General features: G+C 44.8%; 1 protein-coding gene across 1 annotated transcript; it reads left to right on the top strand.

The window, feature by feature from the left end:
• The first annotated feature begins 1,014 nt into the window (after nt 1-1,014).
• Nucleotides 1,015-15,038, top strand: hid1b (HID1 domain containing b). The gene is made up of 19 exons (XM_070851804.1): nt 1,015-1,104; nt 2,592-2,741; nt 3,681-3,851; nt 5,962-6,084; nt 8,812-8,918; nt 9,410-9,526; nt 9,903-10,151; nt 10,220-10,277; nt 10,357-10,497; nt 10,730-10,820; nt 11,506-11,657; nt 12,223-12,301; nt 12,382-12,546; nt 12,623-12,844; nt 13,321-13,469; nt 13,562-13,645; nt 13,748-13,839; nt 14,196-14,354; nt 14,556-15,038. Exons 1-19 carry the CDS (start codon nt 1,039-1,041, stop codon nt 14,617-14,619), a joined length of 2,439 nt encoding a protein of 812 aa, XP_070707905.1. The 5' UTR covers nt 1,015-1,038; the 3' UTR covers nt 14,620-15,038.
• The last annotated feature ends 234 nt before the right edge of the window (nt 15,039-15,272 follow it).

Here is a 15,272-nt window from a genome sequence, read left to right as displayed (position 1 = left end):
TCACCCTGAGTGGATGAGATGATGCAGCAGCTTCACTTTGGTGGCTGATGTGCAGCTACGCCATCAAAACTCATGCATGTACAAGAGAACAGCTTCTGAAGAGCTGCACACTGACCTCTGTGCATGAAAGGGTTAAAATAATCTAAGTTTATCATGACGATAATTAAGGGAATGAATCTGCTCAGTGTCTCATTTATCCCGATGACACCTGAAGTGGCTCCATCCTACAGCAGCTACATGCAGTCATGTTAATGTGATGATGATGATGAAGAAGATGATGAAGATGATGATGAAGAGTTCGCAGTCTTGTCTCTGAATCATTGCCTCACATGCAAATGAAGGCTCTTTTATCCAATGAAAGCAAATATGTACATTGGGATCCCGGAAGTCCTGCAGAGTGGATCCTGCTTGGCTCATGCTGCCTTTAAGGACCGTCGGAATTATTCAATTTCCGAGCAGACGTAGAGACAAAAACACAGATACGGTTCAGTCTTACAGAGGCAGAATCATAAATTAAGACTTTTACTGAATGTTTGTCCAAAATTGTTTTATGTGTTTGTTTGTTTAAATTATCTTTATATTCTTTTTATTCATTATTTAATCCAATTGTTGTCTGTCAGGGACTCTCTCCGTCTGTTTTCTTTGTATTTATTTTATAAGTTTATTTTGGGGGTCACTGTCATGATCATGTGGTTTTCTTTGTTTAATGTGTGGGTTGATTTATATTGAAATCAAATTTAAATTGCATTAAAAAAAATAATTTACCCATCACAGTCCTCTTTGTTTCACGGCAGCAGCTTAAAACAGCATCACACTTCTTGTTTTTATTTTTTAAAATCAACCTGAAAATGTCACTTCACTCAGTCACAAGCTTAAAAACAGCAGCAGCCATTTTTTTTTTTTTTTTACACACACGCACTTACTCGAAGCTGTAGTTTCCGAGCCGTCCCTGAAGGCTCCGGGCTGTGAGCCGCGGATGAGGCAGATTATCCTCAGACTGAACACCGAGCAGCGGCTGCAGGTGCTTTATGACACGAAATGGGAAACGCCGACACCAAACTTCACTTCAGGAAGGCGGTGATTCAGCTCACGACCAAAACTCAGGTGTGTTTGTCTCTCAGGTAAAAGTCAGAAAGCAGCGTGAGGCTGAAGCGTCGCTTTGTGGCTTAAAGTGAGCCTGTGGAGATAAAGTTGGAGTAACAGATGGCAGCCTGAGGTGCAGCCCAGGTGACAGAAAGTGGAGAAAAAAACGAGGAAAACTCTAAAGTCTCTTATTTCTAAACAAAATTCAAACATATTTCCGGAAATATTTGCAGTTTTCTAACATTTCTGCTGTTTGAGGCTCATAAAACGCTCATGTTTGGTCTTTGGATGGTTTAATTTCCTGTTTATTTTGTGAAATGATCCTTAAATAACCTCAAGATGTGACTTTAAAACATGTTGGATCTAATGAGTTCTCTTGCAGGCAGCAGAAATGGGTTTTACTGGCTGCTGCATTTAAGGTGGAATGAACTAGTTGCTGTTCAGCCTGTTTGAATGTTGAGTGTCAGTCAGCAACTGTTTTTACTGACTGATCATTACTGACTGATCACTGATCATTAGAGTGATTTCTCAAGCAAAATATGAGCATTTAAATGTTTTTATTTGATAGAAAACCAGAAAATCTTTTGGTTTTGGGCCAAAAAAAGACGTTTAAAGATGTTGTGATTGACATTTATCTGTTTTCTGACGCTTTGAGGCAAATCGATCAATCGATCAATCGAGAAAACAGCTTCCAGATGAACTGATAATGTGACGTAGTGTTAGCGAACATGAATGTTTAGTCTCACTCTTCCTGTTCGGGTCACAGCCGCTCGTGTGTCAGATTCTCTGATGTTTAGATCTATAATGATTAACTGAATAATCGATTGATCATTTGATGATTTCAGCTTTTCATTCATGACAATGTGCAGCTTTTCTTGTGCTACACTAAGCTGAATATCTGTGGGGGTTTGGACTGTTCACATGTGTGTTCTCTGACCTTCTATGCACCAAAATATTGATCATATTAGTGATAATCGTTATTTGTTGAATACAAAGAAGCTGAAAATCATGAGAATCTTTATTTTTGTCGCAGTTGTGCTCTCAGCAGTGGAAGGATTCAGTTAAGTTCAAGTAAAAGTGCCAATACAACAATGTAGAAGTATTCTCTTACAGATAAAATACTTATTATCAGCAAATTTAGTAGCAAACGCTTCAATCCAGAGGCTCACAGGACAAATCTGAGATGATTAATAGGAGAGCAAAGAAGGAAAAAATCAGTTTTCACAACATTTGACCTTGTGGAGTTTTAAAGTTTTGTTAAAATGAAACCATGTGTGACGTTAAAATGTCTTTAACGACATCAACTACAGCGACTGCAGATAAATGGAGTTAACAAGTTCAGCATCTTTGAACACTGAACCAGCAGCAGAAAACACAACATGAAGTAACACAGGAACTAAACTTAGATTCAGGGAGTCACACACGATGCATTGATGCTTTGAAAAGCTATGAAAAAGCCCCGCAGGAGTGCCGTGATGCTTCAGAAGCTAACGCGTCCTCTCCTGCAGCCCGTGGAGGCCTCAGACGACGCCTTCTGGGACCAGTTCTGGGCCGACGCCTCCACCACCGTCCAGGACGTGTTCGCTCTGGTGCCGGCGGCGGAGATCCGAGCTGTGCGGGAGGAGTCTCCCTCCAACCTGGCAACCCTCTGCTACAAGGTGAGCGGCGTCCACGAGGCGTTCATTTCTCCACAGCCAACAGTAAAAGTACTGATTAATGCATGAACATCACTTTACTGAGTTAATCTGTGTTAATCTGTGTTAATCTGTGTTCTGATGGGTGGTTTCATCTATAATAATACATCATAATCTGTTGGAAATGTAGTAGAAAGAGTGGAAGTATAAAGTGTAAATACTCCAGCGGAGCACCTGAGTGGATGTATTTAGTTCCTGTGGTCGCTCTGGGATACGGGAGCAGAGCCGGAGGAATGCTGCTGCTTCTGTTCCCACACTTCAGCTGTTACTGCAAAGGTCAAAGGGCGTCTGAGTAAAACAGACCTGCCAGAAAACGCCAAAGGAAGGTGAGATCGCTCCGATTCTAGTGAAACACTGATGGAGTGTTTGAAGGAATCCTCCACCGGTCATTCAGCTTTCTGCTGAAAATGAAATGAGAAGGTTGTTTAAGAGATGTTTTTTCTTTTAAGAACAAGGTTGAACACAGAATCTTACTAACAAACAAAATAAATCATGAATTTAAAGCATCAGTGGATGAGACAAGTCCAAAATGAAACTTTAAACTGCATTTAAAAGGCGATAAAAGAGGAAGATATGTATCTAATTTTAATTTAATCAATACAGTCAGAGTCTTTATTTATAGCAGCGCCAACTCATAACAGCGTTATTTCTCTTCCCATGAAGAGCAACGATTCAGGAATTAAGGATTCAACACAAACATCAGGTTTAACACAAACTCCCCTTTAACAGGAAGACACCTGGAACAGAACCTCCCTCTTCTTCTTCTTCTTCTTCTTCTTCTTCTTCTTCTTCTTCTTCTTCTTCTTCTTCTTCTTCTTCTTCTTCTTCTTCTTCTTCTTCTTCTTCTTCTTCTTCTTCTTCTTCTTCTTCTTCTTCTTCATGTGTTTCCTCCCCGTCTCTCAGGCAGTGGAGAGGTTGGTCCAGGGTGCCGACTCCGGCTGCCCCTCAGAGAAACAGCGCCTGGTCGTCCTGAACTGCACCCGCCTGCTCACCCGCATCCTGCCCTACATCTTCGAGGACGCCGACTGGAGAGGCTTCTTCTGGTCCACCGTGCCCGGCGCTGGCAGAGCGGGGGTACGGCATTATGACCGTTAATGATTTCTGATGATTTTATCTGTGAGCGGCTGTAATAGGAAAGGAATGTATCCAGGAAGTGATGAACCACTAGTTAAACTGCAAACCACCCAACCTGTGTGTGTGTGTGTGTGTGTGTGTGTTATATTTACTGTAAGTGCTTCAGTCTTTCTTCTAATTGGCTATTGGTTTTAATTCTTTAATCATTGTTTACTGGCAGAGCTGTTTTCAGTTTAAAGGCAGATTCCGTAACGTTGGAGGAACCAAGAGTCACTAGATCCAACAAAACATCCCAATACCCCCCCTCGTCTCTGACCTCCATCCAAAGTCACACCCCCAAACACATGAACGTGCACCGCATCAAGCATGAACACTCTTGTGTCGACATGGATTGTATCTCTATTAAGTTTTACTGTTATTCTTGTTGACAATATACTGAATACTATAATGTTTTAGAGGGGCCTTTATGAGCAGCTCCATGTTTTGTTTGTCTGCACGATCCCACGAGGACGCTGTGATTCCTGCTCCTGTTGTTATGTTATTTACCTGATCAGCAGTTGGTGGCAGGAAGAAGAAGAAGAGTAAGCTTTGAAATATTTATGAAAATCAGCTTTGCAATGAGGAAGGAAATGTTTTTGTTAGACACCAAGGATTCATGTGATCCGTCCAACTTTAACTTTTTTACTTTTGTTTATTTACACGAAAACTAAAAGTGAAATTTTGTGATTTGAGTGAACTGAACCTTGAAGAAAAGCTTTATTTTTCCATCTTTGATTGTATTTATTGTTTTATTTTTAATACAGTTGGTAGAGATAAAGATAACAGAAAGTTTTCCTCCTGCCCCTGAGAGGTAGATGTGTGAGGCCTCTGCAGCTCTTCCATGTGTGCTGTTGGAAACAGCAGACCGAGGAATCGTATCCGCCTGCAGACAGTTTGCAGAGTTAAATCCGTCAGCAGCCGTTCAGCTCTGCAGACATCAGAGGCTTTCAGGCCCTTTGAGACGCCCAGTCATGATATGATCTTCTATATAATCTACACCGGTTAGAAGGGATGGTGCAGCCTGATCCAGGATCTGGACCGAAAGATGAGACTACTGCTGCTGCTGTTGATGCCGTTTGTGACCGAACCCCCTCCCTCCCCGTCTCCCCCGTCATCTCCCCCTCCTGACGGCAGCTGGCTCTCTGGTTACCTGGTCGGCAGGGGACCTGCAGTCCAAACACTGACCATATTGTATCTCCCCCTCTTCCTGGCCAGTGATTGAATTAAGAAGGGATTGAATGTCCCTTAATTAAAGTGTGAGACGAGGGTAAAATGCTGAGCCGCCGCAGGTGGAGCAGGCTGATGGGTTGGTTGTTGTTGTCTGAATTCAGTGAAACGTTGTGTTTTTAAAGCCGAGTGAAGCATTTTTATTTGAATACAGTATGAACTAAGCTTCTGGATACAGGATGTGGGCAGAATACCTGTAAAATCTAATGAACTCCGATGGCGATGCTGGAAAGCGTTGATGTCTGAGGCTCCAGTTTGTGGTGCTGTGATATTAGATTGTATTATTTTTGAGTCTTTTGAAAAAAAAAAAAAAAAAGATTGATGCCACTTCCATGTCTGTGCACCACCTGAAGCCAGCAGCCAGTTAGCTTAGCTTAGCACAAACACTGGAAATGGAGGGAAACTGCTAGCCTGGCTCAGTCCAAAATCCAGCTGCCAACGGCTCTAAAACTCCCTAATCAGCACGTTGAATCTCATTCGTTTAATCTGACTTAATCTCTCATTTGTGGTTTTCGGGGGGTGTTATTTGTGCCGCTGGTTGCCTGGCAACCTCATGATGACAAGACGACCCCAAACTACCTGTTTCCCGCCTGTTTCCAGTCTTAATGCAAAGCTAAGCTGAGATGATGACGTTCAACAGCTTATAACCTCGTAGTCAAATTGTTTTCTCAATTAAAATGATTATTTTTCAGTGGACAGCAGGACTGAACTGTACAACCCTTTAATACTCTTAATACTTCTGTACTTTTACTTCAGGATTAGTTGTTGTGGAGGTTTTGCCACATGCTGAATATATAAATAATATATATAATAAATGTGCACATGTCGTCTCTTTATCCTCCAGCGTTTGGACGAAGACGGCGATGACGACGAAGCGCGGCCGCTGGCTGAGTCCCTGCTGCTGGCCATCGCTGACCTGCTCTTCTGCCCAGATTTCACTACTCAGAGCCACAAAAAGAGCAGCTCGGTGAGTCCACTGCTGAGATTCCTGCTCCCACCGTGCAGCTGGAGACAAACACCTGCTCATATTCAGTATTAAATAAAGGGGACCATACAGAATCACTCAATTTGGGACGTACAGATATTTAAGTTTTTGCAAGAGTAAGAGGAGAAAATCTCATGCCTCATGACTCCTACTGTGATCGTGGTAAACACGACCCCATCTGAAGGCACCATAATGTCAGAATAGTGCTTAGAGACTAAATAACGTCCAAGTTTAGATGCACTGTTGTTCAAGAAGTAGCTCCAGCGTGGAACACGTGCAGGTGTATTGTGTGAATGCTAGCTGGAATCATTTTTAACTTTGGGAATACTGTCGTTAGCCAGCCCAGCTGTTCCCTCCTGCCTCCAGTCCTTATGCTAAGCTAGGCTAACCACCACCAGCTCTGTCCTCAGTGCACAGACAGAAAGCTGATCTTCTCTCACAGAAAAACAAGTAAGTCCTTTAAGAGTGTTTCCACATGAGAGGAGAAACGGCTTCCTGCAGCTTGGTGTTTATTTAGTTTTCTCCCTCAGGCTGCTCATACGAACGAGTGGCTGTGCTGTTATCTCCTTCACACCACCTTCGCAGGCAGCAGCTTAAGTTAATGAGTTACTCTACTCCAGATGGAGGGAGGGCGGAGTGGCCATGTTTGACAACTGGGCTGAGAAGAACAGGGTGGACACCTCTGACCCGTGCTGAGCAAACATCAGTGGAGCTCCTGGAGGGAGTGGGAGGTGACGGAGAGTGGCTGTTCTGCAGGTCGTCAGCCCTCCACGAGCAGACCGAGCGCTCTTCACGCCTCTCATTCACCCCGAGGAGGCGTTAAGAGCCAGTCGAGCGTGTGTGTGCGTGAAATTGTGCGACAGAAGGTGGAAAATGACCAGCGGCTGTCGTTTCTTCCCACCTGCCTCTGTGGCCTGTGAAGCGTGCATGTTCACATTAGTGTTTTGGAGCTTTCACTTCCCAGAAGCAGGAAGTCGGGCTGCAGCGTCCTCTGGTCATGGAAATATTCAAAATCATAATGACTCTCTTTTTTTACTGGGGGCTCGATGAGAAAATGAGCCGACTTCTCTCCTGATTCATCAGCTCAGTGAACGTTTTCCTGATGAGTTTCTGCTCTCAGTCTCTAGTTTACAGGCTTCTTCAGCACAGCAGGACGTTCTTTTAGTAAATTATGGTCCCATTTAGAGGGAAAGAGGCAAAATAGGTGAAGCAGGGTGGGTCTACCTTGTGACTAACCAATCAGAGGCGACCTTTGTGGACTTAACGTCCCTTCTGGCACCAAAAAAACAAAAAGCCAAACTAATAATAATAATAATAATAATAATACTAATAATAATCATCAACAATAATAACATTTCATGCAAAGTGCTCAACAAAACAAGCTCAGATGAAAATAAAGAATCAGCCATAACAGAGTTTGACCACGATGCAGTAAAACTGTGATAAGAGCAAAGTTGATGCAAATTAAAAAGATATGTCTTTAACTTCTTTCTGATCGAAGATCTAAGGGAGTTTAGGACCATGAAAACAGAAAGCATGGGATACTTTCAAGGAAAAAATAAGTTTAAAATAAGTTACATAAGGTCTGTACTTGTATATCTGTTCTACAACAGGATGTGTGATTTGGTTATATCTCTAGATTATGAGGTATATCTGGTGACTGAAGCTGGCCCTGAAATGTTGAGGTTTGGCAGAGTATTAATTTAATAATGTTGAAACGTACTGAACTCCTGCGGGGGGAGAGAGAGAGAGAGAGAGAGAGAGATAACCTGATAATAATGTCGTCCAGGTGCTGTCTCCTGCATCAGCTCACTGCTCCTGTGTGGTGTGGACAATAAAGTAAAGTGTCTGAGGTTCAGGAAAAACTTTCTATAAATAAAATATGCTGTTATTATTATTATTATCATGTCAAATCATCATGCAGCGTTTAGTTTTTTCTCAGCACCTCCAACTCGTGTTCTAAAGGCCTTAATGCCACAACGTCAGCATGTTTGTTGGCAGGACCAGAATAAATCAGTGAAATTGAGATTAGTCACTGTTGGTACAGTCTGATTGTGGTTTCACGCCACAAATGTAAATTCTAGGAAGTTTAAAGGCCTTTAATTTCTCAAGTAACTTCCTCCCTCAGTATTTAGATCTTCAAAGGGATTTAAATGATCAAATTGTGTTCAACATGTGTCGTCAGGTGATTTAAGGGAGTAAAATTAAATAAACTGTTCTCCTGTTGACAAATCTTTTTCCTTGTAAACTACTGGATCCTTTTTTATTTCTTCAGACTTCTAGACTCATTCAGATGAAACAGTTTGAGGCTCTTGTAGAAAATGTTGCAGCCTGTGACGAAGACTTTACTCTTCAGGGAGTCCCAGTCGTTGCTTCCTGCTGTGCGTCGTGGCTCGGTGCCCTTTGCTGTCAGTGACGGCGGCGGCGCCTCATCGACACCTCGATCTATTCATAAAGCTGTAGCTATCTGAGCGGAGGTGTCGCACACAGATATTGTCAGCGGAGGACTTGTTGAATGGCGTGGTAGAAGTAGGTGTGAACACGGCTCCCCTGCTCCGTTCGGACCTTTAGCTGTGAGTGCAGCACGCACTAATGTGACTAACTGACCAATGTGATGCTCCTCAGAGTGAATAAACGAGGCTCCAGCCGCCGTGTGAGCGCTGTCACACATTATCATTCATTTCTTTATCGCTCTCGTGTCCGATGCAGGATACAGCTGAGGACATCCGATCCATAGACAGCTGTGAGTACATCTGGGAGGCCGGGGTGGGCTTCGCTCAGTCACCTCCTCCAAACTACGTCCATGACCTCAACAGGTAGGACTGCAGCGTCGGTGGATGACGGGAACTGACTCTGACATTTTGTAGGAAGGGAGATCAGATCAGAACAGACAGTTAGTTTAGATTGTCAGTAATGTTTGCAGCATTATTTGCCTTCAGTATTTTTGCACCTGGGGGGTAAAGAGCCAGACTATCTGGCTGTTAAAGGAGGTGGACAGAGTTGCTGAATGTCAGTATGGACTTTGTTACTTTTAGACTTAGTTAACTTCATCATTTTAATCTATTATGATCAGTTTTCAGTCACAGTTTGGTTAGGTTTAGGAACAGATCAGTCAAATGCAGATATGAAAGGTTGTGTACATTAAATATAACTTAAACCTTCTCCAACACATGCATGGGTGTAAAGAGCCTCTGCGAATGTCACCAATAACAACTGGATGAGTCTCAAGTAGCTGGTGTGGTCTGTTTGACATATTAGATAATAATTATCAGCTCTGATCATTCTGATTCTGTATCCGTGTGTTCAGGACAGAGCTGCTGAAGCTGCTCCTCACCTGTTTCTCTGAGGCCATGTACCTCCCTCCCTCTTCAGACAGTAAAAACACCAACCCCTGGGTCTCCTTCTTCTGCTCCACGGAAAACAGGTAACACACACACACACACACACACACACACACACACACACACACACACACACACACACGTCGCAACCTCTCTTTGCTTGTTGTTAAAGTCCAAGCCACAGTCGAGCATCGAAGACAAAGACAGGATGGTCTGAGGGCGTCTAGACACACTGGGGACACACGATTATGTAGAAAAATTGTGTTTTGCCTAATACGGGACTGTTGATAAGCAAATCAAGCTGAAATAATACAAATGAGGGGGATAAAAACAGGATTGTGAAAAGTCCACAGTGGGAATTAGACCCCTGCTTGTGTATTAACCTCCATCGTGGGACATTAAATGCCCCTCTGAAGCCCCTCCTGTATGAGCACACCTGTCTGTCACTGCTCCACCCAGACACGCCCTGCCGCTGTTCACCTCCCTGCTCAACGTGGTGTGTGCCTACGACCCCGTGGGCTACGGCATCCCCTACAACCACCTGCTGTTCTCCGACCACCGGGAGCAGCTGGTGGAGCAGGCGGTCCAGATCCTTATCGTCACCCTGGAGCACGAGGCCGGGTCGGCCGCCGGCGCCGCCCTCCAGGCCCTGGAGGCCTCGTCGTGCCCCTCACCTGTGGAGGAGCAGGAGGTGAGAGCGCGAGGACGGACTTCGTTCTTTATGTTACAATAAAAACACCGATGCTGATTCTTTAAAATCTCCTCTCCTCTTTGCAGCCAGCCGGACCTGATAACCTCTTTGTGAATTATCTCTCCAGGATCCACAGAGAGGAGGTACAGTGAAACGTAGTGACACATTCGGCGTTAGCTGGGCGGACACTGTTGGATGGTATCTGTTCTCTCTGTTTGTCAGGACTTGAGCTTCATCCTGAAAGGTCTGGCACGGCTGCTCAACAACCCCCTGGTCCAGACGTACCTGCCTCGCTCCGCCAAGAAGATCCAGTTCCACCAGGAGCTGCTGATCCTCTTCTGGAAGTTCTGTGACTTCAACAAGGTGTGGAGCTCAATTTTACGAGTTGGAGAAACGTTTGCGGTCCAGCTGGGATGTTTCGACAACTATCAGATGAGCTGTCGTGAAATTAATCTTTTCAGTATGATGCATCTAAACATTTAGATTTAGCTCTTTATAGTAAACATGGACGCAGCGTCGTGTTTGGAATCTGAAATCTTGAACAAATGTTTCTGTGGTTCTTCATGTGAGTGAGTTCAAGCTTGTGTGTTTTTAGAAATTCCTCTTCTTTGTGCTGAAGAGCAGCGACGTGTTGGACGTCCTGGTTCCCATCCTGTTCAACCTGAACGATGCCAGAGCAGATCAGTGTGAGTCAGTCACTGCCCTGTGTGTGTGTGTGTGTGTGTGTGTGTGTGTGTGTGTGTGTGTGTGTGTGTGTGTGTGTGTGTGTGTGTGTGTGTGTGTGTGTGTGTGTGTGTGTGTGTGTGTGTGTGTGTGTGTGTGTGTGTCTGTGTGTGTCTGTGTGTGTGTGTCTGTCTGTGTGTGTGTGTCTGTCTGTGTGTGTGTGTCTGTGTGTGTGTGTGATTCAGTCTCAGTGATCTGAACACCAGTGGACAGCTGTGACACCATGAGTGTCTCCAGGGTGTCCATCTGACCGCCTGTGTTCAGATTTCGTCTCTTCTGGTCAACTCATCCCATCCAGGGTCCTCAGAAACTCTTACATTGAACTTGCTGATGCATGTAGACGCCCTGCCGTCCTCTCCGACTCACTATTGTCCTGACTTACTATTGTGGGGTATCTCACTCCAGACATATACATCAGTGCTCCTCTTCATGTTTTTACCAAAACAACACATTCTGCATTGCTGATGTATTTTCCAAGTGTCCTCGTGATCACAGTGCGTCTTGATGGTTGTTTACACTTGATCCAAACACTCAAGACGTTCTTCTAGCCCAGTGTAAACAGGGTCTGTGGGAAAGATGAGACATAACGCTGTCTGTGCATGAAGATCTGAAAGCTGCTCCTCTCTGTGTTTGTGTGTGCGTCTGCAGCTCGTGTGGGCCTCATGCACATCGGCGTGTTCATCCTGCTGCTGCTGAGCGGAGAGAGAAACTTTGGCGTTCGTCTGAACAAGCCGTTCACTCTCCGTGTCCCCATGGACATTCCTGTTTTCACGGGAACGCACGCCGACCTGCTCATCGTGGTGAGAGGTTTGGTGGAGGGATCGCAGTAACACTGTACTGTGACGGCCGCAGTCACTGATTCATATACAAGTTAGAATAGAAGTCTGTAAAAATACACATTCAAAAAGACTTTTGTACAACTGAACCAAACAGAAATCACCCAGATCACATCCCCTCTCGTCTTGTCGAGCCTCTCGTCCATGAGCAGCTGCACGGTGAGACGGTTGGCGGGTGTAGTTCGGCAGAAAATAGTTCCTACATGGAACTGCTGACGGCAAAGTCTGTGGATCATCATTTTTCCTGCAAAGAGACATTGATTTAGAGTTTTTCAAATGTATTTTTTGGCACTTTGAGCAACATTAGCCGAGTGCCGGCAGACATCTCTATGGCCCAAACCATCTGGATGGATGAATAGAACTAAGAGAGGAAAAATTCATACACCCTTTGATCCAGTGTTCCCAGATGATGAACCCCAATCATTTTCTAGCACACCAGCACTTTACATATTTTAGATTCTTTCTTAAAAAGCCTAAAAGTGTTTTCTTGTACTTTACTGTAACAGTCCCGTCACTCTTTTATGTTTAGATCTTCCACAAAATCATCACCAGCGGACACCAGCGCCTCCAGCCGCTGTTCGACTGCCTGCTCACAATCATAGTGAACAGTGAGTATCACAGGTGGAGTGTCGCCCCCTGATGGCTGAATGGGAGAACTGCAGTGACCTTTTGTGTTATGACTCCACAGTTTCACCTTATCTGAAGAGCTTGTCCATGGTGGCAGCCAACAAGCTGCTCCACCTCTTGGAGGCCTTCTCCACGCCCTGGTTCCTCTTCTCCTCCCCCCAGAACCACCACCTGGCCTTCTTCCTGCTGGAGGTGTTCAACAACATCATCCAGTATCAGTTTGACGGTGAGAACAATAGATGTGAGCAGGTCCCAGAGCTGGACGGTACCGGCTTCTACCAACCGCTAAATCTCCCTCACAGGTAACTTCAACCTCGTGTATTCTATCATCCGAAAGCGGAACGTTTTCCACCAGTTGGCCAACCTGCCGTCTGACTCGCCGTCTATCCAGAGGGCCCTGCAGAGGAAGAAGAACTCTGGGGTTTCCAGGAACAACTCCGTCGACGCAGAGTCCATGGAGGGCTGCAGACCTGCTGCACCCGCTGAGCCGGGCACACTCAAAGCCAGCTTAGAGGCCACTCCAGGTACGAGGCTGGACGTAGTCACATGCACATGCACAGAAGGTCTCAGGATGATCATCTAAGAGTTAATTTTACTGCAAACATAACTACATATCCAGTCAATTAAAGGCATCTGTGCTCCCTCTCAGTGCTAAACACTCCTCCCCTGCTGAAGTCCTTTGATCAAACTGTTCTTTAGTTTAATTAGTTTAACTTGGCAGAACTTTCTTCTTTCAATACAAAATAAAAATAGGTCAGGAATGACTGAAAAAGCCTAGTTACTGTGCAGACTCGAGGTCTTTTTTTGATCGTTGTTGAAGGTGTCAAACTGTTCCCTCGTTAAACCTTAAATATTTTGAGCTAAAAGACACTAAAACGCTTTGGGAACATCAGAGAGAGTAAGATACAACCTTGTCAGAGCCACCCACCTGCTCACAAAGCATTTGTTATCCTCTAAGAACTTCTATTCCAGTTATTCTTTTTTCCCCTGCAACTGTTAGGTATTGATAAGATAACGGAGAAGTCCCAGGTGAGTGAGGATGGTACGATGGTTGCTGTCCCTCCTCCAGACTCTCCTCAGACGGCTGCTGACAGCAGCGCTGTAGCTGCACCCAGCGACACCGAGTCCAACCCTGAGAGAGACCTCGAGGTACCAGCATTCATCTCGCTCCGTTTCTGGGGGGTTTTTGTTTTTGTCTCTCTGCTGGTAAAATGACTCCCATGATGCACCTCTGTTGTCAGGTTCACCACAGGGAGACAAAAGCGGCGAGGAGTCGGCTGTCGAGTGTGGCGTCCTCGTTGGGCTGGAGCGCTAATCCAGACTGGGTGAGTAGACGTCTCTCCCACTCTTGTGTTTTTATCCTTCCATCTCTAAAGACTTCCTGTCCTTGGCTCTGTCCTCCATCCTGCTACCTGTGTGTGCTCCAGGTGTTGTCATGGAAGGCCAAGCTCCCTCTGCAGACCATCATGCGGCTGTTACAGGTGCTGGTCCCTCAGGTGGAGAAGATTTGCATCGACAAGTAAGAAAAATTGATTCTAAAACAGCACAACAACTTATAAAGTCTCCTTTTACCTCTGTGTTTGGTCTCCACTGACTCCTGAGGAACACATCTGGCTCTTTAGCCACATAGCTGCTAACTTTCGCTCACGTTGTTTGGTGTTCGGCAGGAAGTGGGTTTATCTGAGCGTTTTACACTGAAAACTGCTCCCTGCTGTCGGAGACTGAACAAAACAATAAAGTTCTGGACGTCAAAACCAAAACAATGAGCTGAAAGATGCTAAAATGCTCCGTAGAGCTCAGAGAAACGTCAATACGAGTGTCACACAGTCATTCGATCCATCGTTGTTATAGAAACATTGATGCTGTCGTCCGCAGGGGTTTAACAGACGAGTCAGAGATCCTCAAGTTCCTCCAGCACGGCACGCTGGTCGGCCTCCTGCCCGTCCCTCATCCCATCCTCATCAGGAAATACCAAGCCAACGGCGGCACGGCCATGTGGTTCCGCACCTACATGTGGGGAATCATCTACTTACGGTAAACAAACCGGACACAAGCGTGTGTGTGTGTGTGTGTGTGTGTGTGTGTGTGTGTGTGTGTGTGTGTGTGTGTGTGTGTGTGTGTGTGTGTGTGTGTGTGTGTGTGTGTTGCCTGCTTTGGATGTCTAGATAAAACAAAACTAAACTCAAGTTTTTAGAAATTCATTGTTTTTTTCCTCTCTGACTCTCGTTGCCGTAGAAACGTGGATCCTCCAATCTGGTACGACACGGACATCAGGCTCTTTGAGATCCAGAGGATTTAGAGCGTCCAGGACTCCTCACACAGGACCTGCACCCGTCCTCACTCCTGAACTGTGACCACAGACCTCTTTTTTTTTTTTTTTTTTTTATTAAAGGAAACAAGCAGTGATAATCGTTTTAAAAATGAAGGATGAATCAAAACATTAGTTACTGTTCATCACTTAGGAGCTGTGTTGTGTTTGAGCGGCCAAACGGTTGTTAAATCAATATAATCACAAGATATGACATTTATTCAACAGTAATTCATGTGTTCACGTTGCCAAAGATGTAATCAGAGGTTTTGTGATGCGTTTAAAAGACACTCAGTGCTTTCTGTGAACTGTCTGAGGGATCCTGAGCTGAACTTGGTCTGATTAGGGACTGAAAAGATGTAAATACGATGTGTTATATCCAGAATTAAAAACTGATGAGATCGGTTTGAGCTCGGAGGAAGTTATTTCGTGTGAAGTAGGCGACACTGGGCGGCATGGGTCCCGTCAAACCACTTCTCCATGAGCTTCACACTCTAAAACTGGATTCACACTATTGATTTCAGTGATTTAAGGTTTTATTTAAGTGGCCTTTAATCTTACAGTTTAAGTTTGAGGAAGTATTCTTAACACTGTAAGAGATCCCCAAAAGGACGACGACTTATTTTACCACCTCTATTCGCTCA

This window comes from Pempheris klunzingeri, chromosome 20 (assembly GCF_042242105.1).
Source record: "Pempheris klunzingeri isolate RE-2024b chromosome 20, fPemKlu1.hap1, whole genome shotgun sequence".
Taxonomy (NCBI): Eukaryota; Metazoa; Chordata; class Actinopteri; order Acropomatiformes; family Pempheridae; genus Pempheris; species Pempheris klunzingeri.
The sequence above is the reverse complement of the archived record's forward strand: the minus strand, read 5'-3'. Positions and strand labels throughout refer to the sequence as shown.

Coding starts and splice junctions, on each gene's coding strand:
- hid1b (XM_070851804.1), top strand. CDS start 1,039: ATGGGAAACGCCGACACCAAACTTCACTTCAGGAAGGCGGTGATTCAG. Junction 6,085..8,811: donor GCCACAAAAAGAGCAGCTCG/GTGAGTCCACTG, acceptor TGTCCGATGCAG/GATACAGCTGAGGACATCCG. Junction 12,845..13,320: donor CAGCTTAGAGGCCACTCCAG/GTACGAGGCTGG, acceptor TGCAACTGTTAG/GTATTGATAAGATAACGGAG.